Raw genomic sequence first — 24,392 nt, 5'->3', positions numbered from 1 at the left:
CTGACAGGGTGTAGGGCATCAGGAGTCTGCCCCTCTGGGCTTGCCTGTTTGTGGGAAGCCGTTTCTGCATTCCCCCTCCTCACCTTTTGCAGTGAGCTGCAGTCTGGGGAGAGGGTGAGCAAGCTGTAGAGAAGGGATGTGGAGGAGGTCCCTGACATGGAAGTGTCCCAATCCAGGCCTGCTGAGGGAGGACAGATCCTCAGGTGCTCCTGGGGACGCCTGTGTGTCCCCAGGAAGAGCTCTGGCAGCATTTAGCAGCCACAAGCTAATGAGCACGTGCGCGGGTGGAAGGCAGTACCGTCCTCAGTTGGAGCTGCGTCCCCTCTGTAATTGGGACTGCACGACCAGGCTGCCTGCCCTCATTATCCCAGGGCTGTGGTGGGAAGGAAGAGGGGCTGGCTGCTTAATTGGAGAGGCCTGGTGCTCCTGATTGCCGAGGATCTGAGTCAGCCAGGCTTCAGTCTAATTGAGAGTTCAGCCTCACCAGCCATTGGCCAGCGGCAGGGCGAGTGGGGCTGCACAAGGACCCTCCTGAGCCTAGGACAGCATTGTCCCCATTCCAGGGAAGCAGTCGGATTTTTTTTTCTTGTCCCACGGAAATGGATCCCATGGTGTGGGCACAAAGGAGCCTGCCTGTGAAATGCCCTGGCGAAAGAGGAGAGGCCTTAGGGGAGGTCCAGCACTGTAGGGACAGGCAGGGCCCCAGCCCCGCATGGGGGGTGCTGCAGGGAAGGGGCTGGGCCGGGCCAGGTCCCTCCTGCCATCAGCTCTGGGAAGAGGTACATCCTGCTGAGGGCCAGCCCAGACCCTCAGCGAGGGAGCTGGCAGTAGCCCTGGGCTGGTTGGAGGCTGTGCCATTCTCTCCCTCGCTGCTCAGTGCTGAGGGCTTGGGGCTGCTGAGCAAGGCAGGAATAGATGGAATTGCCTTGCTGCCTTCCTGCCTGCCCATCGGCCTGGGCAGTCCGAGGATGCAGAGCCCTAGACCAGCCCCTCCACCACTGTTTACTCCCAGCACTCAGCCCTCAGCCTTAGAGATGCTTTGTGATCTGCCAACGGCTGCACTTCTGAAGGCTCTCCTGGCCTCCAGAAAGGGCTTTGCTTCTGTCCTGTGAAGCTTTGGGAGTCTTGGGTCACCCATTTTCCAGAGAGCTCCTTCTGAAGGCGTAGACATCAGGGCAGGTGTAGACAGTTCGAATGCTGATAGGGTCCTTGCTACTCTAAGTGCGGGCCATATGTCTGTCTCTTCCATGCTGTTGAAAAGGCAGATTCTTGGGCCCCAGTAGCCTTTTTGCACTCCTCTTGCACTGGAGCTGCCTTTTAACTAGATTTCCTTGGCATAATGTCATCTAGGTTCATCCATAAAACCTGTGTCAGAATTTCCTCCCCTTTGAAGGATGAACAGTATCCCACTGTATGTATATCCACATTTCACGTATCCACTCTTCTGGGATGGGTGCTTGGCTTGCTTCTGCCTTTCAGTTGCTGTGAATAATGTGTACGTATCTCTTCGAGATCCTGCTGTATATACCCAGCAGTGGAATTGTTGGATCTTATGGTAATTCTGTGTTTAATTGTTTGAGGCGCTGCCACACTGTTTGTTTGTTTGTTTTTGGTTTTTCTCCGGTACCGGGAACCGAACTCACGACCTTGCGCTTGCCAGGCAGGCGCTTTTGCCGCTGAGCTAAATCCCCAGCCCGGCGCTGCCACACTGTTTCCATTGTGGCCGTAGCATTTTACATTCCGGCCAGCAGTGCACAAGGGTTAGGAGGTGTCCGATTTTCGCAGGGCCTCCCTCCCTCCCAAATGGGAGAGCCGTGAATGTCGCTCGCGGCTCCCTTCCCCCGCCCCCTTTCCAGATCACGTTAGTGCCTCTGTCCCTCTGGTGGAACCGTAGAAGCATCAGCCTCCTTAAGCAACAGCCATTTCATCTGTGCTGTCTCCATATTGGCCTCACTGTGTCCTTTCTCCTCCTCGACCTAATTCAGTGTAGAAGACGTGTGTTTGTGCTTCATTATGAAGATAGATTTTTTTTCATTCAACTACTGATGTTTCCTAAATTCGTGGAAAAAGTCACTTAATTCATCTGTCCTGAGGGGGCCGCTCTGGCAGCTCTCACGTCGCCAAGGCTGTTTGGCAGGAATTGACTTGGCTCTTGTTGCCCGGATCAGGGGATTGGACCAGACACCACGCGACATCTTGGAACATCCGCCTTGCTTGGCATCTGACGAGCAGAACATCTCCATTAAGGCTCCCTTTTTTCTTGCTGTTTTGGTGCCTGCAGTGTGGCTTTTCTTCCCCACAAAGAAAGAAAGAACTGCCACTCACTGCAGTTCAGAACCCGTCCCGTTCACGCCCGCGTGCCACTCACCCTTAGCTCAGGGTCATCAGGACAAAGGAGGGTGGCTCAAGGACCACCCTCACTGCTGGCAGGGCCCAGAGCTTGCTGGACTGAGACCTGCTTTACTGTCTTGTGGGTCAGCTCTGTAGCTCTCTGGAGACTATGCCCACGTAGTTCACCATCATGCCAGGCTTACAGGGTGAAGGGGTGGAGAGCCAGCACTGCCCTTCAGGAGCTCACAGTTGGTAACAGATAATGCATCGTCCCATGAGAAATGCAAAGCAGGGAGCGATCTGGGAGCAGAACCTAGAGAGAGGTGAGGAGGCCTCCTCTGCTGGGCAAAGCTGATGCTGGAGCCAAGCCTGGAAGGCAATGATGAGGTGCCAGGGCAGGGCGTAGCTCGAATAGGAACAGCTCTATAGAGAAAGTGCAGATATGAGGGGGCACCTGGCGTGGCTGGTGGTGCGGGTGTGTGGGAGAGTGAGATGGGCAGGGAGAAGAAAGGCAGCATGAGGGAGGACAGGAGAGGACGGCAGAATGAGAAGGCACAGGAGGGCCGGAGGGGCCAGCACGGACTGCGGGAGGGAGAAGGGAGTGATGGCAAGGGCTCCTTGAGCCAGGCTGAGGTGTTGGAGTTTCTTCTGCCAGAAGCAGAGCTCTTCAGCAGTGCTGAACAGGGGATGGCAGACACGGAAGTCTTCGGGGAAGGTTAAGTACTCGTGCAGATTGGAAGGAGTGTGTAGTGGGTTGGCATAAACATACTGGATGATCAGATTAGCAGTAGCTCGGACCTGAATTGAAGCAGGAAGAATCATAGTGGAAACTCTAAGACAGATAACAGAAGTGACAAAAGGGCTGGGGATATAGCTCAGTGGTATAAGCACCTGCCTGGCAAGTGCAAGGTCCTGAGTTCGATTCCTGGTACCAAAAAAAAAAAAAAAGAAGAAGAAGAAGTAATAAAAGCTGTGGTAGCTGACATCATTATCCTTGCCTACTTACTCATCAAAGCCACCCTTGGAGGTCATGCTCTGTACATGATCCGTGTACAGATGACACGGATGTGTGTGAAATATTAGCCCCACCTCACCCCCACACTAGCAGTCTGGGTGTTTGTCCTGCCGTCAAGCACTCTTGCAGGTCAGGAAAGGGACACTAAGTAGACTTAAAGTCCCTTGCTGGGTCACACAGCAGTCCAGGGCAGGGTCTGATGGTCAGACCCACCAGGCTACTGCAGCCCTGGCATGAGGGCAGGGCTGGGGCAGGAGCAATCACGGCCTGTCTGGAGACATTCCTATGACCTGGTGTCCCAGAGTGTCCTGCTGTTGAAGTATGAGAGCTTCTGTGTACAGTCAGGTCACCTAGGTATGTGGGAGGTCATAGGTGAGGAAAAGCAATCCTACAACCCCTCAAGCTGCCCAGTGGGACATGGGAGATAGAGGAGGTGGTGTGAGCTGGGGCTCCAGGGAGGGTTAGTTCTTCCCTGCCTAGCCCCTCAGCTTGAGGCAGGTACCCTGGTGGAGCCATCTTTAGCATGGCAGGATATAGGCGCCCCCAAGTTCAGCCACCAAGAGTTTAAGGCCTTTAGGCTCCATCTTGACCTTGCTCCAACTTGAGCTTTTAGTCTGAGCCTCAACTCCTCCAGTGCCAGGACTCATGGCTTTGATTCCACTTCTAAAATTGATAGCACCTGCCACCTCCCCCATTCCAGGCAGCCTGGTGGCCCTCTTCCTTCCCCGTGCTGGGCCCCAGAGCTGAATAGTACTAGGTCAGGGGTCAGCATTGTTCTGTACAACCCATGAGCTAGAAAGTGATCCATATTTGAACGTGGATGAGAAGAGAATATTGTGCTGTACGAAAGTGATAGGAATTTCAAGTTCATTGTGTGCAGAGGTTCACTGGAACATGGTCACCCCACATTTACATGTTTTGTTTTGTTGTTTTTGGGTTTTTTGTTTGTTTTGTTTTGTTTTGTTTTTTGAGACAGGGTCTTGCTATGCAGTTCAGACTGGCCTTGAGCTCACTTTGTAGCCCAGGCTGGTCTTGAACTTGCAACGATCCTCCTGCCTCAGCCTCCCAACACATTTACATGTTGTCTGTGGCTGCTTTAGTGTGACAGTGGCGGAGCTGAATAGTGGTGACATAGCCTAAAATGTTAGTTTGCTGCCTTTACCAAAGAATGTTCCTACCCCTGGCCTAGCCCCGAGCTCTACCCACAGTACCTGACTGCTTCAAAATGAGGAGGAAATTGGGGGGTAGCCCAATGGTACAGCATTTCCCTAGCTGCTTCCCCACCGTGGGTTCTAAATCTCCAGCAGTGGGGGAACAAGAAAAGAAAAGAGGAGGAGGAGAGGTAACCCTCTGGATTATGTCATTGGTAGAGGCCAAGCAAGTCATGCCAAGGTTGGTTGGTTGGGCCACAGTACATTAAAGAACTTACTAAGATAGCGTCTTACCTTCCCATGACTTTTCTTTCTGTGTGTGTGTGTTAGGGATGGAACCCGAGGCCTCAAGCATGTTAGGCAAGCACTCTACTACGGTACTTAGCTGTACCCCTTACCCTTCTTTTCCTGGAATTTAAAAAAGTAAGGTATGCTGTTGCACAAAAGTTTTGAGCACTGAGTTTGGCGCTGCATTGTCCTGACTTAGGCTAGCTCCCTTACCTCTCTCCACCTCAGTTTCTCACCTGGAAATTGGGAAGTAAAAGTACCTCCCTCAGAGGGAGGCTGTGAGGACTGAAATGAGTGAAGTATGTGATAAGCTCTCAGAAATAGTGCTGGTACGTAGTAACTGCTCAGTAATGGTAAAAAGTCAGATGACACGGATGTGTGTGAAATATTAGCCCCACCTCACCCCCACACTAGCAGTCTGGGTGTTTGTCCTGCCGTGCCCTGCTCTGTCCGCTCACGTGCAGGTGTGCGTGGTGTTGTATACTGTGTACATTTTTAATGGGATCATGATATGTTCCTTATTTTGCAACTTCCTTTCCTATTTCTTTTTACTTAATAACAAAGCCATCCCCCCAAGTCCACATGTTAATCTAATTCCATTTTCTGCTTACGTTTCCCTGCCACCACCTCTCTTCTGGGCTGCCCACATACCCTGTTGGGGGCAGGACTAGGGTGGAGCGAATAAAAGCAAGAAGAGCTATGCCTGCACCTACCCTCTCGGACTGCAGACACTTCCCTCCTTTTTCCTGCCGAATCCAGCCTCTTCCCATAGTCTGAATCTCTCCTAGGGCCCACAATCCTCTTTGCTGCCATCCTGTGCTCACCACTCCCCTCCCACACAGAGACATACCCACCCACACCTGAAACCCAGTAGGTTTGGTTCAAGTTGAGTTCCCAGAAGGCTTCTTGGGACAGATATAGTGGTGGGTGGGGTGGGCACCGTGTTGTCTAAGTCTGTAAGTGAAACACATCCAAGTCTTGGCTGTACCTGTCTCTGGCACCCACGGCTGTGCTGACCACACCCAGTCATAGCTGGGCTCTGAGCTTCCACTGTGACTTTGCATAAAAATCCCTCCCCTCTCTAGACCTTCCGGTAAAAGGAAAAGATTGGATGAGAGCCTCCCCGGCCCTTCCAGCACTTTTTTCCTGTGACTCAGGCGTGGTCCAGCCTAGTAGCATCACCGTCCTCAGACCAGGGAACGGCAGCAGCCACGGCGGGAGGCTGACGCCGGTTTCCCTCACTCTGGACCACCATCCGCTCAGTGGGTGCTTACAAGCCATGCCGGGCTTGCTTCCCAGCACCCCCTGCCTCTGACGTCGCTGTGGTATCTCACGTCCCTAACAGTCTCTCCAGGAGAGATAGGCAAAGGCAGTGTTCAGTCCTGTTTTCCAGATGGAAAAACCAAGGCCCAGAACTTTGGCTGCCTATGTTGTGGGAAATCAGAAAAGCTGAAGGTGTGTAGGAGAGCCCCAGAGGAAGATGTCGTTGGGGGCCAGCTTGCAGATGAGGTGCCGAGGTTGATGGCTGTGTGCCCCCAGCACTGGGGAAAGAACCACAGCTTCTAGGGCATTAAGTAATAGGAAGTGGTGCCCAGCCTGCCCCCACCCTAAAGTAGTGCTCCCTGCGGAGTGGACCGAAGGCCTTGCTCTGCTTTGATTTTTTTTTGGGGGGGGGTACCGGGAATTGAACTCAGGACCTTGCCCTTGCCGGGCAGGTGCTTATGCCACAGAGCTATATCCCCAGCCCCTCCTTGTTCTACTCTGTCACAACCCAGAGATGGGAGGACACCTGTGGAGGTGCGTGGGGGTTTTTGGTGGTTGTGCTTGGATTTGTGTCTTCAGGAAGCTAGCCCCTTTGTTGAACGGGTGTCTGCCCCTATCACCTTAGGTCGGGGCCCTGGGGACACTGGGCGGGCTCTGTGGGCCCATCCAGGCTGGTCTGCGTGACTTGTCCCCTGGGCATGCCTGGCCTGCGCCCCTTCCGGTCCCTTGCCACTGCCCTTGGTGGCTGTTTTTGCTGGGTCCGATCGGCGTAGCTGTGAGCGTCTCCGGCAGCAGGAAACATCGCTGGCAAATCTGTTTAGTGGCTGTTACTGGGAGCGGTAATTCCGTGCAGCCTCCTGTCCTCTGTTGTGGTAAATAGCAGATAATGACATTTCCAGTCTGTGGCATGGCCCGGCGCCACACACCTCTCCGGCTGCCCCAGCCAGCTGCCACACTTCACAAGGCCTGCAGTTCTTCATTGCTCTCAAATCACCGCTTTGTTTCCAGATACTGTGTTTCCCTACAGCTGTGTAATGGTCACTGACCGTAGCTGAGGGTGGATTTAGTCCGTTCTTATGTGCCACCGGGGTGGCCAGGGCAGCAAAGGGAGAATGGGGAGCTCGTTCCTTTCCTGATGTCAGAACCAAGAATCAGTTGCTGGATGCATAGCTCCATGGTGGATCACTTGGCCGGCGCACACAGGGGCCTGGGTCCGAGCCGCAGCGCCCCCTTAAACAAGCAGACAAGCAATAAGCCAGCAGTCAGTCCTTTGTAGGAGGATTGTGGGGTATTCTTTAGCCCTCTTTTTTCCAAACTGCTCCTTAGCCTGTCATCCCAGCTCTTGTGGGAGCGCTGGTTCTCTCCCCAGGGCTGGAGGGCTGATGACCTGCCAGGCCTTCCAGAGAAGCAGAGAGAGGCGGGTAGGTTAGGTCCTGCCGGGAATAGGGATAGAGCACTAGGTTAGCCAGAGCAGGGGCTGCCGTGCCTGTGTAAGGGCCCTACCAGGCTTCTGACTGGTGGAGTCCCATTTGCTTTCCTCCTCATTCTCTGCTCCTGTCCCGTGTATCTTGCTCAAGTGCTATCTGACATTCTCCTCCTCCCCCGAAGTCTTCTGTGGCTCCTTGTTGCCTGCAGGCTAAAGTCTAAATGCCTGCACATGGCATCCGTGTGTCTATTCCCTGCCTACAACCTGCTGAAGTCAGCAGCCCGCAGGCAATACACGGCTGGAAGTGCTAACTCCACCTGGCCCTGACCTGTCATCCCTCTCCGTGGAAGACTGTCCCCGCATACCACCATGGCCCCTAATTGATCATTAATGCTGTTGCTCCTAGAATACTAAGAAACCCCAGGTGTTTGGCTAGTCTGCTGTATTAAAAAAGAAACACACACACAGAGTTCCAACAGGTATTTACTGGCTGGGAGGATATTTACTCTGTCCTCGGTGCTGAGGGCAGAACAGGAGAGTGCTTTCATGTGGACTGACCTTTTGAGAGTCAGGGTGCCCCAAAGAGAGAGGCCCATGCTGTGCCCTGGCCGGGTGGAGGGGTCCTAACACCTTGCCAGGTCGGTGGGGGCAGAGCTGGGGGATGTGTGTGTGGAGGGTGCTGACTTGGTTTCTGGCTTGGCCATTTTGTCTGCAGTCACCTGAAGCTTCCCCCACGCCTCACTCTTCTCTGTAGTTGATTGGGCAGGTAGGTGTCTGGCATCCAGCTTCAGGTGGCATGGCTGTGCACTGGGACCCCCCCTGCCTCCCCCAGGTCCTGAGCCTTGGCTCTTCCTCTTCCCACATTTCTCTGTCCCATCAGCTCCGTCCCCAGGTCTCCTTCAGTCCAAGTTCCCCCTCCAAGCTCACCTCCTGCCCCCAGACCTGCTTGCTCCTGTGGACTTCTCTGGTGGCCTCTGCCTCTCACCCCACCCCAGCACATCCCCCAGCACCTCCCTGATCTCTGCCCGCCTCCCGCAAGGGTGCTGCTCCCTCAGGGTCTGCACTTGGCCACACCTGACTTCTTGCTCTCCCTCATGCATGTATTGAGCACCTGTAGTGTGTAGGGACCAGACAAGGTTTGGGAGCTGTGTCCAAGAACAAGGCAGGCAAAGCCCAGGGCTTCCCTCACATGTGTTCTGGGGGCGGTAAAATTGACAATCAGTGGCATCCACACCAACACTGGAAATGTGCTCTGGTCCATAGGCACCTCCAGTCCCCCAAGTTCTGAACCTTCACCAACACCATACGCCCTCATCCCCAATTCTGTGTCTGCCACCCTGATCATTCTCCCAAGGGCCTGCCTGTCAATAGCTGGTAGACCAGACTCCCTTGGGACAAATGCCACAAAGAGTAGTGACTGCCCCGGTCCTGTGTTCCCACACCTCCAGCCTTGCAGCCTCCAAATGGCCTTAGAGTTCTTCCTTTCTTTCCTTGGGCCTCCATCTAGGGATCTAGGAATTCCATAAGTACCTGGCAGTGTCCAGAAAAGAATGTCTCCTAAGAATATGGAGGACAGAGTGCCTGGGTTTGTGTTCCCCGAAGTGCTTTTCTGGAAATCCAGGTCTGATTATCTCTCTCCGCTCCTTAATCCCCAAGGGTCTAGGGGATTCTGCTCAGTGGTACCTTGTACTTATCACTTGGCCACCGCTCCTTCCCCAGACAGTTGTGCACCCCATCCCTCCTAAACTCTTTAAAAATGAACAGTCTTGTGGGCTGAGGTGTGGTCCAGTAGTAGAGCACTCGCCCGGCATGCATGAAGCCCTGAGTTCGATCTCCAGCCCAGTAAAACACAAACAAAAATGTCCTTCTTCTCAAAGGAGTCTTGATCTCAGGGAGACAGTTCCAGTGTGACAAAGTCAGTGCTACTCTGCAGATGGTGCCTTGCTATGCGGAGACACTGGTGCATCCTGAGGGGACCCTGAGGAAGGAGTCGTGGAGCAGGAAGCTTTGTGTTGGTCCAGAAGGATATTTAGATGTTCAGCTGGGGATATAGCTCAGCAGCATAAACTCCTGCCTGGCAAGTGCAAGGTCCTGAGTTCGATTCCCGGTACCAAAAACAAACAAACAATCAAGAGATGTTCATTAGGCATGAGGCAAGCGGGGGCACAAGCCAGCAGTAGGAAGGCAGCCGGGGCATTGGGAGCAGACAGTGAAGTGCGGGGCTGCTGCGGTGGACTTGGCCACAGAGCGGGAGACGGGGCCTGAGAGTTAGGTGGGGACCCAGCAGAAAGCGTCTGGTAAATGCACAGGCATGTCTGTGTGCATCATTCCTTGTCCCTGTCTCCAGTAGCCCGTGAGCCCTGCTGTTCCTTCTGTCTGGTCCAGGGTCTGGTAGCAGCAGGAGCTGAGGAAGTGTGGGCTGAACACCCTGACTGTGACTACTGCTGCTGTCTAGATTCTTTTTTTTTTTTTTTTCTTTTTTGAGATAGGGTCTCGCTATGCAGTTCAGGCTGGCCTTGAGCTCACTTTGTAGCCCAGGCTGGTCTCGAACTCACAACAATCCTCCTGCCTCAGCCTCCCGAGTGCTGGGATTACAGGCGTGCGCTACCATGCCCAGCTTGCTGTCTAGATTTTAGGGATGGAACAGTGAGGAGTCAAGGCACCTCCCCTGCCTTCTTCCTATGGGCATTGAGTCTCTCTAAAGCAAGGCGTGACTTCAGTGTCTTGGGGTTAAGCCTTACATTACTCAGAACAGCACACTTTTGTGACCTCTGATCACCCAATATGTAGGGATCTCTCCCCACCAACTACCCATCAGTTCAGCACCAGATTGTCCAGCTGGGTATCCTCCAGTTCATCCCTGACCTCGGTACCTGGAGCTGGTCAGATACCACAGCGAAGGGCTCAGTCCCACAGCACTGTACCCTACTTCCAATGCCAGTCATAGTACAGGCCCTGGAACTTCTGAGCCCCCCACTCACAGGGTTCCCACAGCCCCATTCGTAGATTTGATTATTTGCTAGGACAGCTTACAGAACCGACACAGATGAAGATGCAGAGGACGAGGCATGGGAGAGGGTTTTCTGTGCCGGTTCTGGGCACACTGCCCTCCAGAACCTTCTCTGTGCCCCGCTTTCCACAAACCGCCAGAACCCAGCTCTTTTGGGTTCGTGTGGAGGCCGCATTACATACGCGTGATTGATTGCATCCTTGGCCATTGGTGATCAGCTTAACCTTCAACTCCCTTCCTCTCCTCTGAGGGAGATTCTCCAGTAGTATCTTGGTCTTTCTTGTGGCCAGTCCCCCAACCTTAGGCGTCTTAGGGGTCACCAGCCACCTCATCCCCATACCAAAGATATTCCAGTCACTGCAGATTCTGTTTTAAAACAGGGCACTGCAATGACTCATGTCTAGATGTCCCCTTAAAGCCTCATGCGCTCATATGTGAGGCTTTTCAGAGCTGGCTGGATCTGGGGCATGTGATACTGGGACTGAGGGGTATGACACTAAATTAGTCCACTGACTGGAATTAGTGTAGTTCTGGTGATACCACCCAAAGACTGGGAAGCTTCTGGGATAAAGAGAAAGGCAGGGCTGCTTGCTGCTTGCTGCCTTCTGCCTGCCATGCTATGGACTGTTTCTCTTCTGTGATGCCCTCTGCTATGCCACCCTGTCTTGAAGCTGGATGATTATGGACTGAAACCTCTACAAACTGTGAGCTAAAATAAACCTTTCCTCCGTTAACATTGAGTGTCAGGTATTTTGTCTCAGGGAAGAGAAAAGTAAGTAAGACAAAGACCAAATATTCATTTCACAGTGTCATAGGTTAGATGTCCTGGACCCAGAGAACTTTGGAGCTGGGATCTGCTCAGCCAGCCCAAGCTCCTTGTGGGGCCAAGGCTGGTACAGGAGTGTCCCTCCCTCCCCCAGGGCCAGGCTTTGTGACAGCCCTGGCAGAGTAGGCTCACTTGCAGCCATGGCCCAGGGCCTGCTGAGCAGGGCAAGGAGTTTTCAGGATGCAGACTGCAGGATGAGAAGTGCTCCAGCCTCTTCTTTCGTGGTGTCTCTGAGAATCAGGCTCCCTGAAAGAGCCTGGGCCAGGTGACTTCCAGGCAGCAGGGGCCACACTCAGCCCAGCGTTCCTGGAAAGCTGAGGTTGGTTGTGCAACCAGGGCCAGGTAGAGGAGGTGGAGCTGGCTTTGTCTGGGGCTGCTACTTCCCTGCACTCCTGTGCCTGGCATGGCCAGCATGTGTCAGGAAAGCAGCTGCCATTTATTTTTAGGGAACAGCTCCAACCTTGTGCTGTTTCCCTGGCTCCCCTCAGAACCAGGCATGACCAGTAAGCATCTCTCCCAGCCAGTGTGCGGGTCCTGGAGTGTCAGTGAGAGGAAGACTGGGAGTGAGCCCAGCCCCGCCCTCCATGTGCTAACCTGTGTCACCGGCTCCAGTGCCCAAGCAGCCTGTGCCTCAGTCCCCTTCATGCTACAAGTGAGATCTGTGGCAAGCACACGTGCGTCGTCGATGTTCTCACTTCTTTATTTATTTATTTTTTCTGGTACCGGGAACCAAACTCACGACCTTGCGCTTGCCAGGCAGGCACTGTGCCGCTGAGCTAAATCCCCAGCCCCCTCACTTCTTTATTTCCCTATGGTGCTGGGGAGACAACCCACGGCTTTGTACATGCTAGGCAAATGCTCTACCCTAGCCAAATCCCCAGCCAAGCTCCTGCTTTTGTTAGTATAGACTGGGAGCTGCCACTTGCTTCTTCTGTGAATTTGGCTAAGCATCCCGCATCTCTGGGCCTTCCATGTCTCATCAAGCCTCCCTCACAGGGCCATTGTGAAAGGCAACAAGATTAGTGTGATAATGATAATGTGTGTTGAGTGCTGAATGTGGCACCAGGCATGGAATAAGTGCTCAATAAATGGTGGCTTTTATCATTAATAGGAGTTGTAACTCTAAGTAACCTCACAGCGGGAAGCAAGATTAATGGGAGCCAGTTTCCTCCACCACCTGGGCCTTCCCCTGCCCCAACTGCCTGCCGCCTAGAAGTGACTTCATTCGGAAAAGCGAGGGAGGCGGGTTGGAGAATGGCCGGGCACCGTGGGACAGTGGTGGTTGACATAATTGTTAGTTCCCCGGTGACTTGAATGGAGTCACACGAACCTGCAGCCTTGAGTCTGCAGGGTCTGCCAGGCTCAGGCCCGTGGAGCCCAGGCTGGTGGGGGGGTACAGAAGAAAGAGGGGTTTCTTTTAGGACTGGAAGGAGCTGATGAGGGCTGTAGGATTCTGTGCCAGTGGCATTGTCATAGCTAGGCTCAGAGACAGGGCAGGCCCTGCAGGACACAGCAGGTCCAGAGATTCAGGGTGGGTTCCATTTGAGTTTCTCAGTGGAGGGACAAACGTTTGTGCATGTTGATTCCTGGTCCTCACCCATCTGTGGTGAGAATCACCATCACTGGGCCCCACACAAAGTCCCACGAGACCCAGGCTTGTCCTCTTTGTGTTTGGAGGAGACCATTCTAGAGTTTCCTGTGTGGTGTCCTGACCAGGAGCCGCTAGGTTTCTTTTCGTTTATCAGGAGGACTTCAGAGCAGCGTCACCTAACTCCTCAAAACCCACGCAAACTCTTTTTTGATACGCGTGACAATCGTCCACATTCTTTTTCCACACTATTTGAAATTTCAAAATAGTGTTGTGTTTCAGAAAAGTGAACATAGCCAGGCCTGGTGGCCCATGACTGTAACCCTAGCTACTCAGGAAGCTGAGGCAGGAATATTGAGAATTCAAAGCCAACCTGGGCAACTTAGCAAGGACGCATCTCAGTCAGTCAATAAGTCTGAGGATGTGGCTCAGTGCGCACTGGGTTTAATCCCTAGGACTGCAAACACCCAACCAAACAAAACCCCACCTGAATATAACTGTGCCTTTCCGCTGCCTGTGTCCCCTCAGAGGAGAAGGACCCAGGTGAGTCGCAGACTTGTGGCCATGGCGGGATCTTAACAGAAGCATGCACACTGCAGGCCTTCCCCTGAGCTGGGCCACCTCTAAGAAGCTGCCCCTCCCCCAACAACTCCCTGTCCCTTCCGTGCTTGCGGCGTAATTTTCCTCTCTGTGCGTGTGTTTCTGTAGAACCGCCCTCCAACCGTGGTCTGGCTCTCTGCTCTGTCCATTCAGGGCCGCATCTGTACGCCTCTCCCCCAGAGCTGTGCCTCACACTGGCCACACACCCAACACTCACCGTGTCCCCAAGTACCTGCCAAATGAGTTAATTCCTGGAGACCAAGCACTCTGTGCTGTGTTTTCCCCTTTGATGATTAGATTTTCTGTTTGGTGTTAAAATCTTCCTCTCAGCTTCTAATCACGTGACCCCTCCCCTCTTTGCCCTCACTCTTGTGAAACCCTTGCTGCCTCCTCTGTGTTCCCACCACCCTTGGCCCCATCGGCCGGCTCACGTGCCTTTGTTTCGCATGGCCCCCTGGGAATGAGGCAGAAACCCTATCTACTGTCTGAGGACCAGGAAGAGTTAACAGAGGTGGGTGCTGGGGCACTGCCCCCCCCCCCGCTGCCCTGCCCCAGCCAACTAAGTCTCCTGATTTCCTCCATCAGACACACACAGTGAGACGAAGACCCAGAAATGATGCAGAGCCACACCGAGTCATGCTATCTTGTTACGTGCTCCGTGAATGTTAATCACCAGGCGCCGGTGCCGTTGCCCTTTTGAACCCTCCCCTCCACTGGGGCTGCAGTGGTGACCCTGTGGGTGGCAGGTGGAGAGAGGCGTGCTTTGGAAACTAGCCCTGAAATCAGCAGGAAATGGTGCCTTCTTCCAACTAGGAAAGGCCTTGGCTGGGGGCTGCCTTGGGCCGGGGGCTTGCGGGCGGTCCCTGCAGTGTCAGTGGCCACTCTGATGGCGGGAGAGGGGCTGCCTAGTGGTGGCAGTGCAGCCTTCAGGAAGCCTGGGGGAGGGGAGGACCTGCATGGCTGACGTGCCTGGTGGGAGGTGAAGAAAGGCACGTCTTCCTTTTGAAATGTCTCTCCAGTGCCTCCCAGCTTATATCCTAGGCAAAGCGGCAAGTGCAGGTGTTGACATTTTTTTTTTTCCCTCAGTACTGTTGATTGAACCCAGGACTTTTGCACTAAACTGCACCCCTCACACCCCCACCCCCACCCTCACCCCCACTTTATTTTGAGACCAGTTCTCATTAAGGTGCTAAATTGTCCAGGCTGGGCTTGAACTTGAAATCTTCCTGCTTCAGCCTCCCCAACTGCTGGGGTTATAGGCATGTACCACCATACCTGGCTATGGTGGGCATTCTTAAAGCTGTGCCTCTCTGAGTCTTGTTGATGATGCCCTGGTAGGTGTTCAGGACAAGGTCTGGAACTCCATGTGCCTTCATCCCTGCTGGCTGCCTGGGCCATGTCCTGAGGAACAGGAAGAGGGGCAGGCTGTGCCTGTCCTACTTGAGACTTCACTGTACTTCTGGAGGAGAGCCAGGCCACAGGGAGCCACCCTGCCTTCACTCACAGCGGCGCGGTGCGTGTTCAGTCCAGCAGGATGAGGGCTTGGAAAAGTGCACTACCCAGGCAGCCAGGCCTGGCTGGGCAGCAGGAACTTACATCAAAGTTTCCACCAGAACGGGATTCACGTTCCCACGCCGTGGTCAAGTTAACCTCAAGTGTCAGGTTCCTCGTGTATAAAACAGGACAGTAGTACCTAGCGTGGGTCATTGTGGACATTAAATGAGATTCTACACAGAACAGCCAGCTCAGTGTCCGGCAGTGAAGTGTGTAACTATTTATAGTGTGCACAGTCTCTGAATGGTGTGTTTAGAGTCATGTGGCCGCAGGGTGTTTCCAGCCCCTCCCCCATGGGGGCAGTGTGTCTGCAGACCTGGTTGACAATGTCTCTCTCGGGGTCAGGCAGGGCTGAACCTGCCATGAGGGTCAGTGGCCCCTTGACACTGTGAGAGGGTTGGTGCGTGGGCCTGACGATTTCTGTTTGAGCCACAGCTGATAATTCCTGTCTCCTGTCTTTCTGTGCACGTGCATTCAGCTTAAGTCCAGCCTGATGTACAAAAGTCCATATCTGGTCAAAAGATGAACCTAGGGGAAGTGATTTCTCAAAGCATTTAGTGTAGATTTCCTTTAAATAGGAATTCTGCTTACCCACTTTAAACATATTTTTGCCGGGTGGGGTGGCGCACACCTGTAATCCCAGCATTTGCAAGGCTGAGGCAGGAGGATTTTGCAAGTTCAAAACCAGCCTGGGCTACAAAGTGACCTTAAGGCCAACCTGAACTGCATAGTGAGACCCTGTCTCAAAAAGACCAAAAATAAATAAATAAACTAACTTTTTTTTGTATTTATTTATCTTATGGTACTAGAGATGGAACCTAAAGCCTCATGTATTCTAGGACTGAGCCGCACACCCAGCTCTTTAAAAATTTTTTTTTTATTTGGAGGCAAGGTCTCATTAAGTTGCCCAGGCTGGCCTTGAACTTGTAATCCTCCTGCCTCCACCTCCAAGTTGCTGGGATTAACAGGTGTGCACAGGAAGTTAAGTTAGCCCAATTTAATTGACATTTTGCCTGATATCCTCCAAGATAGCTTTCTGTGTATAGACTTGTAAATCAATTAGGCATGCGTACATGTTTTATATGGTGGAGCATCAGACTATGCCAACTGTTTATGATAAGCTTTCTCATTTAATTTATGGTACATAATGCCCCATTTCATTATATATACAGCTTTGCGATGACTTCTGTCGTTTTTTTCTGTTTATGTCATTATCACTTTTATTGCTGGTATAACTTTCCCCAAACATGGTAAGATTTTGCTCTTGCAGGCTTGATTTCTGGTGCCAGGAGCACAGTACGTGGCCTGGCCACACACTGCAGTCTCACTCCTTGCACAGCCATGGGTGTGCCATGAGCGTTTGTGTATAGTGGGTCTTTACGGGGTGTGTGGCTGAGCCTTCTGTCAGCACCACTGCAGCATACATCCTGATTTTTTTTTTTTTTTTTTTTGCTACCGGAAATCAAGCTCAGGACCTTGCACTTGCCGGGCAGGCGCTTGTGCCACTGAGCTACATCCCCGGCCCCAGACAGCATACATCCTAATGAGACCCGGCCTCCCCCACCACCTTCAACTCATTGGAACTCTTGGAGAAGTCATCTTCCAGCTAGGTTTTGCTAGTTTATGAATTTCCCCGCTCAATGGGGCACTCATCAAGGACACAGGATTTGTCCTGCTCATCCTCAGAATTCCTAGACCACTCCTTGACTTACGGTGGTGGGTAGATGTTTGCTGAAATGAAACACCACGTATTTTTAAGTTAACCATCTTAAGCTGGGTGTGACAGCGCACAGCTGTAGTTCCAGCTACTTGGAAGGCTGAGGCTGAGGCAGGAAGATCACTTAAATCCAGGAGTTGGAGGCCAGCCTGGGCAACGTGGTAAGATTCTGTCTTTTAAAAAAAAATTAATGATAAATATACAAATTCACCATCTTCATTATTCATTCCTGCAGCGCAGTATGCATTTTTTGGGTCTCCTTGTATAGAACGTTTAAATGGAATTTCATCTCTTTTGATTGACAGAGTGTCATGAACATGGCCTTCTGTACAGCAAATGGTAATACCTGAAGCCCTGAGGGCCCATCCAGGTGCACGTGGCGCTTACCCGATTACTGGATGGTTCCAGACAGCTGTTCCGGTGAGATGGCAGGACCTGCCCCCGGGCATTTTTCTGCCTCACCTCCACAGCACTGCACCCGCTCCTGTCTTCCCTGTGGCAGCTTGGGGAGCAGCTTGGTGGTATCAGCGTGGAATGGATCAGGGCTCCCACTGAGGCCTTGCGGGCTCACCAGGCTGCAGAGCGCCTGCTCTTTAGCGTTCCCGGTCTTGCGGGCCTCTTTCATGCTTTCTGACTCTGGGCTGTGGCCTGGGAAGGGGAGATTCTGGGAGCGGGGATTAGGGATTTGAGGCATAGCTGAAGAGGTCTGGATTAGGAGGAGCCTAAGGAGGGCACTTGATCAGACCTTAGAGTGGGGCTGCACGAGGCGTGTGCAGACTGCCCCTGTGGGGAAGCACGCGGGCATGGCCCCGTGTGCGTGGGGCAGGCATCCCCGCTGCTCACCCCTGGCAGAGGGCCCACAGGCATTTCCTGTGTGGCCTCACCAGCTGGAGTCATGCTCCTCGCCCCCAGAATGAGGGTCCCCTGCCAGCAGTCCCACCCCAGACTCCACCCCATGTGTGGCTGTCTCCTACCCAGCGTCCCCCCGTCCCACAGGTCAGCACCTTGGTGTGACCTCCCCGTGCACGCCCATCAGTGTGCCCTCCCCGTGCTGCCCAGGGAGCGAGTCTGGTCTTTGTGTGTCTTGTCTCTGGAAGATGGACACATTCCAGCGGGACCCCACCTCACCTTCTCAGCTGCAATGCTACAAGCAGCTCCCATTTGCTCGTTCACTTACTCTGCAGTCAGGCACTGTGCCAGGCACTGGGAACAGGCACTGACATGGCCTCTGTCCTCTGAGAGCTGACAGCCAGGCAGGGAAGTGACTGTATTCCCATTTCACAGAGCTGAGGGTAAACTGCAGCCTTAACAGGGAAGAGGCAGAAGCCAGTAATAGAAGTTACAGCTGGGCGAGAAGTCAAGGGAGACTGCCTTGAAGGAGTGGTACTTTTGCTAAGGTCTGAGGGATGCCGAGGTTAATGAGCTTGTGCAATCAGAAGCATCCCACACAGTGGCTATAGTATATGCGAAGGTCCTGTGGCAGAAGTGGAGAAAGGACCAGAGCCTGAAGCAAGGCCACCGTGGCTGGAGTTATGGTGGGGGTTGAGACAGTGGCACAGAGGCCCATGAGAAGAGAGGCTCCAGTCTGAATAGGTATCACAACCCATGTGAAAAGGGGATGTTTTCCAAATATATACAGTAGGAAGCGCAGTCTTTTAAACTGGCAAGCTGGGGGAAATGGCTTGATTAGATCTGCATCTTGAAAAGATCAGTTGGGCTGTGTATCAGGAACCAATCGGAGGGCAGCCTAAGAGGGGGTGGGGACACCTATTAGATGTCCGTGGTGCTGGCCAGGCTTGGTATCGCAGAGTGGATTGAGGAGGGTGACAGAGGGGCCCCATTTGTGTAGTTGGAGAGGCTTGCCCTGTTTCATTCAAGCTTTTCCTGAATACCAGCTGCTTGATTTTTAGTATTGGAACCTGGGAATGCAGACCAAGCCCTTGAGGGGAAAAGGCTCATTTTTCTCTTATTGATCTGAGATTTAATAGAGCAGCAGTTATGTCTTGTTCGGACTGGAGCATGCCATCTTTTTTTGACCCCAGCCCCTTAGGAGAACCGGTTCCCCCCGCCAGCCAGAGCCTGCATGGCTGCAGGTGCACAGAGAGGGCCGGGAGTGGCAGGAAGTGATGTGGGCGCCACTGCTGATGGCTGCTAGCCTGGGGATGGGGCAGGGCGCAAGTGGGAGCGGCTGTGCCTTGTGTCACCTTCCCAGCCCTGATGGCAGCCTCAGTGAGGGGCGGAGGGGACATCTGGGGAAGCCCTCACCGCCGCCCTTTCGAGCCTGAGATGGAATCAGAGTGGCTTTGTCTCTTGACCAACCAGGCCTTTGCTACTCCTGGGGAGCGGGCAGCCCTGAACCCTCTGCTGGAGAAGGTGGGGCTCCCCCACACCAGTCGGGCCAGGCCACCTTCCCTCCTCCCCACCTTCTGCCTCAGAGCAGAGCTGACCGGCAGCCTTTGGCCTCCCCTCTGGAGGGCGATGGACCCATGTTGCCCCTGTCCCTAGGCTGTGGGTGGAGGACAGGAGGCTATTCCGGCATGCTCTTCTCGTTTCCTTTCCAGCCCCTAACTTCACAGATGCTTAATCAAGCGGGCAGTATTTACCAAGGGCATGTGCACACTCATCCTTCAAAACTCAAAACTCTTCAATACTCTGTTTGCTTGTCACTCCCGCCGAGCAGCCGAGCACCCCTTTGCCTTGGCAGCCCCCGAGCAAGCTGTGGTGCGTTGCTGGCGCGCAGAGGCCTGGGCCCCGCCCTGTTCATTCAGGTCCTCCAGCCCAGAGCCATGCTTCACAGGGTGTCCCACGGGTGACGGTTAAGTGGATTAGTAAATCGGGGTGGGGTTCAAGTGGGGGATGTCAGGCTGATGCAGGCAAACACAGGCACATCCATCTGATTGGAAGTGGGGTGTCATGGGGAGCCTTGGGAACAGCCAGTTGCGGTCAGCTGCTCGCTGAGGCTGAAGGGTCGCCCTTGCAGCCCTGCGTTGCCCGGCAGAACTTCCAGGGATGGTGGAAAATGTCCTTTATCTGTGTTGTCCCGCATATTGCCACCAACCAGATGTGGCAGTTGAGTACCTGATTCGAGCTTAGCATGACTGAGAAGCTGTTCCATTTTATTGAATTGTCATTCAACTCTTTGTGGCGCCGAGGATTGAACCTGGGGCCTTGAACATGCTAGGCAAGTGCTTTGCCACTGAGCGAAATCCCCAGCCCCTGATTCCACTTTAAATAACAACCTGTGGCTTTTGGCTGCTGCATTCACATAGAGGAGAACTGTGCAAGGTTTTAGAACAGGGTGCGAGGGGTATCGCTAATAACAGACAGTGAGTTATGTGTGGGTTGCTTCTCATGAGTGTCTCAGTTCATCTTCACAGCAACCCTAGAGGGTAAATATTATCCAGTTTTACAGATGAGAACATCTTGCGTGGACAGGCTGTGAACAGCTTGCCCGGGACCCCTCTCAGGCCTGCCTCCCACAAGGCCTGTGCCTTAGCGTCGTGCCCGCTGCGTGAGTGTGGGCTGGGAACAGTGCTTCAGGAACAGGACGTCAGTACAGTGCGGGTGGTGGGGGTTGGAGCACCCAGGAGGACTGGGAGCCCTAAGTGACTACAGGGTGGAGATGATCGTCCATTGTTAGGGCTGTCAACGTGAAAAGCCCAGTCTGGTGCAGGGCTCTCACGGACTGATGTTTGTATCCACCCAAAAATGTCTGTATGTTGAGGCCTTCACCCCACTGGGATGATATTTGGAGGTGAGATCTTCGAGAGATAATTATGGTTAGATGAAGTCATGACAGCAGAGCCCCCGTGATGGGTCTGGTGCTTTTACAAAAGAAGAGACCAGGGGGAGAGCCCTCTGCAGAGCCCAGCCGTGCTGCCGCCCTCCTCTGGAGCTTCGGGCCTCCAGAACTGTTGGGGGAGGTTTGCCACCAGTCTAAGGCAGTCTTGTAGTAGGAGACGGAGCAGACTGGGTTCCCCTGGCTCTGTGTGTAGCGGAGGGTGGCAGCCAGGCTGTGGGGAAGCCTGCAGAGTGTCGGTGGAGGCCGCTGGGCCTGGACTTCCTGTCTGTGGCTAGAAAGCTCTCCTTTCCCTCCTGAGAGATAGCTCAGGGAAGAGCCAGACTCTGACCTGGAACCACAGCAGGAAACAGGTGAGCAGGTCCCTGCCATACCTGCATCCACAGTGAAACCTGTGCCAGGGTCAGCTTATGTCACCTTCTCTGCTGAGGCAGTTGCAAGCCACCAGCCGTCTGGGCAGAAGCAGCTCCCTTGATGGTCTGGGCCCTAGCCGAGAGAAGAGGGTGGAATCACCTTCCTGAGCTCTGGAAGACCCTGCTCTGTTACTGACCAGCTGAGACTTGGGGCAGGCGTGACATCTTTGCACCTGCCTTTCTCCATCTGTATTTATCATGGGAATTGTAACATCCGCCTCCTTCATACCTGTGGCCAGGGTGCCATCCCTGGGACACCCGGTCGCTTCCTAAACGGTGATTTGGCGTTTTATTCCACCTCATTTTCAAGACCACAGTCTTAGTCAACAACCTTGGGAGGAGAAGAATGCTCTGTGTGCTTTAGGGCAAGCTGTGAACCCCGTAAGTGTATCGGGAATGCAGCGGGAGAATCTAGCCTCTGTGAAGGCCACACACATTTTCACATTCACATGTGTAGAGGAGACAGTAGGAATTAGCAAGGAAGACAAAGCCCCCCACTGTCAGCGCCCTCTTCCCTTCTCCTTACCCAAGGAAGAGAGGCCAGGGTGTGTGTCTTGAAGCTCCTGTTGTGGGCTGATGGAGATCCTGCCCTGGAGGGAGGAGGATGGGGGGGCGGGGTTAAGAAGAGGCAGCTTTCAGAGGAAGGTCAAATGTGGTGGCTTAGGGTCCAAGGAAATAGGCTGCTGGTCCCTGGAGAGGCTCACTCCTAGCCTGGCCAAGACCCCAAACCCTCGATCCAGGTATGGTGATGCATACCTTGTAATCCCAACTATTGGGAAGGCGGAGGCAGGCTCAAAAGTTGGAGCAGGCTGGGCAGCTTAGTGAGACCCTGTTTCCAATAAAAAGAAATTTTAAAAAGGTCTGGGCCGAATGTGATGGTGCATGCCTATAATCTCGGCTCGAGGCTGAGGCAGGAAGATTACCGAGAGTTCAAGGCCAGCCTGGGCTACATGGTGACTTCAAGGGTAGCCCGAAATACATAGTAAGACCCCATCTCAAAAAACCAACCACCAAACTATTTAGTTAAAATTAAATTTTAAAAAGGTCGGAGGTAGCTCAATGGTAGAGCATTTTCTTAGAATATACAAGGCCTTGGGCTCAGAACTCCAAACAAATAAAATAGAGACCCCAAACCTAAGGCTTGCACAGAGGTGCCCCCCAACCCGCTTTGAGGGACCACGAGAGCTGGGAGGGCAAGCAGGCAGCAGTGGACAGCATGCATGGACAGTGCCTAGGAGACCCTCCCCTGGTATGTGGGGCCACCAAAGACCCCAACTCCAGGGTCTCCCTGAGAGCCGGACAGGGGCGCCTGTGATGACTGGGACCTGCGAGGGGCTTTCCTGCCAGCCCGGACAGATGGGAGCTTGGAGTAGAGTCCTTTTTATTTGGAGAAATTAAAGAGAAGTGACATTTCTCACACCTGAGCCTTGGGTGGCAGCCAGTCTGTACCCCTACAAATGTGTCATAGCCTCCTTTCCCTGAGCTCTCGCTCCCTCCTTCCTGCAGCACTGGGCTCAACTACCCAATCAGGCTGGTGACACACGCTTCGGGAAGCCAAGTTACTGACATTTTCCTCTCCGTGGAGAGGTGTGCTTCTTGCTCAGCTGGCAGCCTGCAGAAAAGGCCAAGTAACAGATCCAGCCCTCCCTCGGCAGGGCGGGGAGGCTGGAGAGAGCCCCACCCCTGCTCTGAGCCCCCTGAGGAGGAGATGCATCGCCACCGCTAAATCACAGGCCTCCGGCGGGCTGAGAACCAGTCTTAGCCCCAACAAATCCACCCCTGCCTCAGTGTGTTTATCCTGGCCTTCCTTACCATGGCTTGTTGCTGTGCCTTTAGGAGAAGCAAACTATGTATTTAGAAGTTAGGAACTTAAACAACTCTGCAGAGGGAAAACACGAGACTCTGACTTCTGCTTCTATATGTGTCCAGAGGATATAATATAATTGCTCCAAAGCCAACCCTGCACCCCAGCCTTACTGACCATGTGATCTTGCGCAGATTCTCAAACTCCCAAATTCCTACACATCCCAGATTCCTTACCTGGGGAATGGGCCCGGTGCTACAGGATTTGGGTCCTGGGATCATTAAGGGGGGGGGGGACTTGGCAGTGAAGCCCACATTTAAGCTGTCACTGGTATTTCTGAACACTGCAGCATCTTCTAACCTGTCGTGCCCACGTGTGAGTCATTTGCATGGTGATGTAGGAGTGCATGGAGGACAGTACATCCTGCTCTGATTTCCAGGTAGCCACACAATCTGCCACATGAAGGCCGTAGCACATTCTGTTTGCCTGAATCTTCCCAGGGTATTGGTGTTTGAGTTATTTCCAGTTCTTTGCAGCTGAAAATGATGCAGCTGTGACTGTCAGCGAGCTTATTTTTTGGATATGGTCCTAACCCAACTTAATTATGGGGATGGAATCTATCCACTGCGCCCCAAAGCCCACCAGGGCTTGCTGGGTGATTTATACCTTTTGGGTGATCTGTCATAGCTGGAAGCAAAAGCCACCCATCCCTTGGAAGATGCCCCTTGGTTACAGTTATCCCAGCCCCTCAGCCTGGAAGGAAGTATTGACACGCGTGTGTCCTCTCTCTTGTAGAAAGTCTGCACCAAATGTGGGATCGAGGCCTCTCCTGGTCAGAAGCGGCCCCTGTGGCTGTGTAAGATCTGCAGTGAGCAAAGAGAGGTAGGGGCCCCCGCGGCAGGGAGGGTGGGCTGGGTGGCGTCTGGACAGCATGGATATGGGAGGGGTTGGTTCCTGGCAGGGGCTTCCCTGGGAGGTCAAGGAGGAACCACCTGGGGGTCCCAGGGAGAAGGGTGGGGAGGGACAACTGCTGGCTTTTTATCTTCCCTGTGCGGAGGCGGGAGTAGGCCCGGTTCTGCGCCTGTGAGGCTGTGGTTTGGGTGGGCAACACTGACTGGGTGTGCAGGAGGCGTTTGCAGCGGCTGTCCCAGTAGCTTGGCCTGAGTCAAGGGTTTGCTAAGCTCTTAGTACTTAGTTCCCCACATCTATGAATTTCTTCCCTGCTTACATAACCCCGTAGGTAGATACCCTGCTTTCCTGGTGGGGAAACGGAGACACGAGAGGCTAAGTGACTGGGACACTGAGCTAGTGGGGTGTGGGGCTGGAGACCAAGGGCAGCCATTGCCTGCCATGATACTGCCATCCCCAAAGCCCCTCCTGGTGCTAGGTTCTGTAACCCCAGTTACCCCACTTAGGAGAGGAGTTGAGAGTCAGTGAGGACTCTAGGGAGTAGCAGGCGGGGTGGGTGGAGCCTAGAGCTATTTTCCCTACCCCAAGTCCAAGGCCTTCCTCACTGCACCAAGATCAGGATGGAGGACCGGGGATATAGCTCAGTGGCACATCCTGCCTGGCAGGCGTGAGGTCCTGAGTTCGATTCCTGGTACCAA

General features: G+C 53.6%; 1 protein-coding gene across 7 annotated transcripts in view; it reads left to right on the top strand.

The window, feature by feature from the left end:
• Rph3al (rabphilin 3A-like (without C2 domains)) overlaps positions 1 to 24,392 on the top strand; it is a 151,531-nt gene that overhangs the window by 74,115 nt on the left and 53,024 nt on the right. For 6 of the 7 annotated variants that reach the window (XM_013503520.1, XM_005402633.2, XM_013503517.1 and 3 more), the window contains one exon: positions 23,581 to 23,667. The exons of the other annotated variant lie outside the window; for it this stretch is intronic. In XM_013503520.1, the coding sequence (XP_013358974.1) occupies positions 23,581 to 23,667 (87 nt within the window). The remainder of the gene's footprint in view (positions 1 to 23,580; positions 23,668 to 24,392) is intronic. 7 annotated transcript variants of the gene reach the window in all.

Source organism: Chinchilla lanigera, unplaced genomic scaffold (genome assembly GCF_000276665.1).
Source record: "Chinchilla lanigera isolate Chin_1 unplaced genomic scaffold, ChiLan1.0 scaffold00080, whole genome shotgun sequence".
Lineage (NCBI taxonomy): Eukaryota > Metazoa > Chordata > Mammalia > Rodentia > Chinchillidae > Chinchilla > Chinchilla lanigera.
This window is presented reverse-complemented; position numbering and strand designations above follow the sequence as displayed.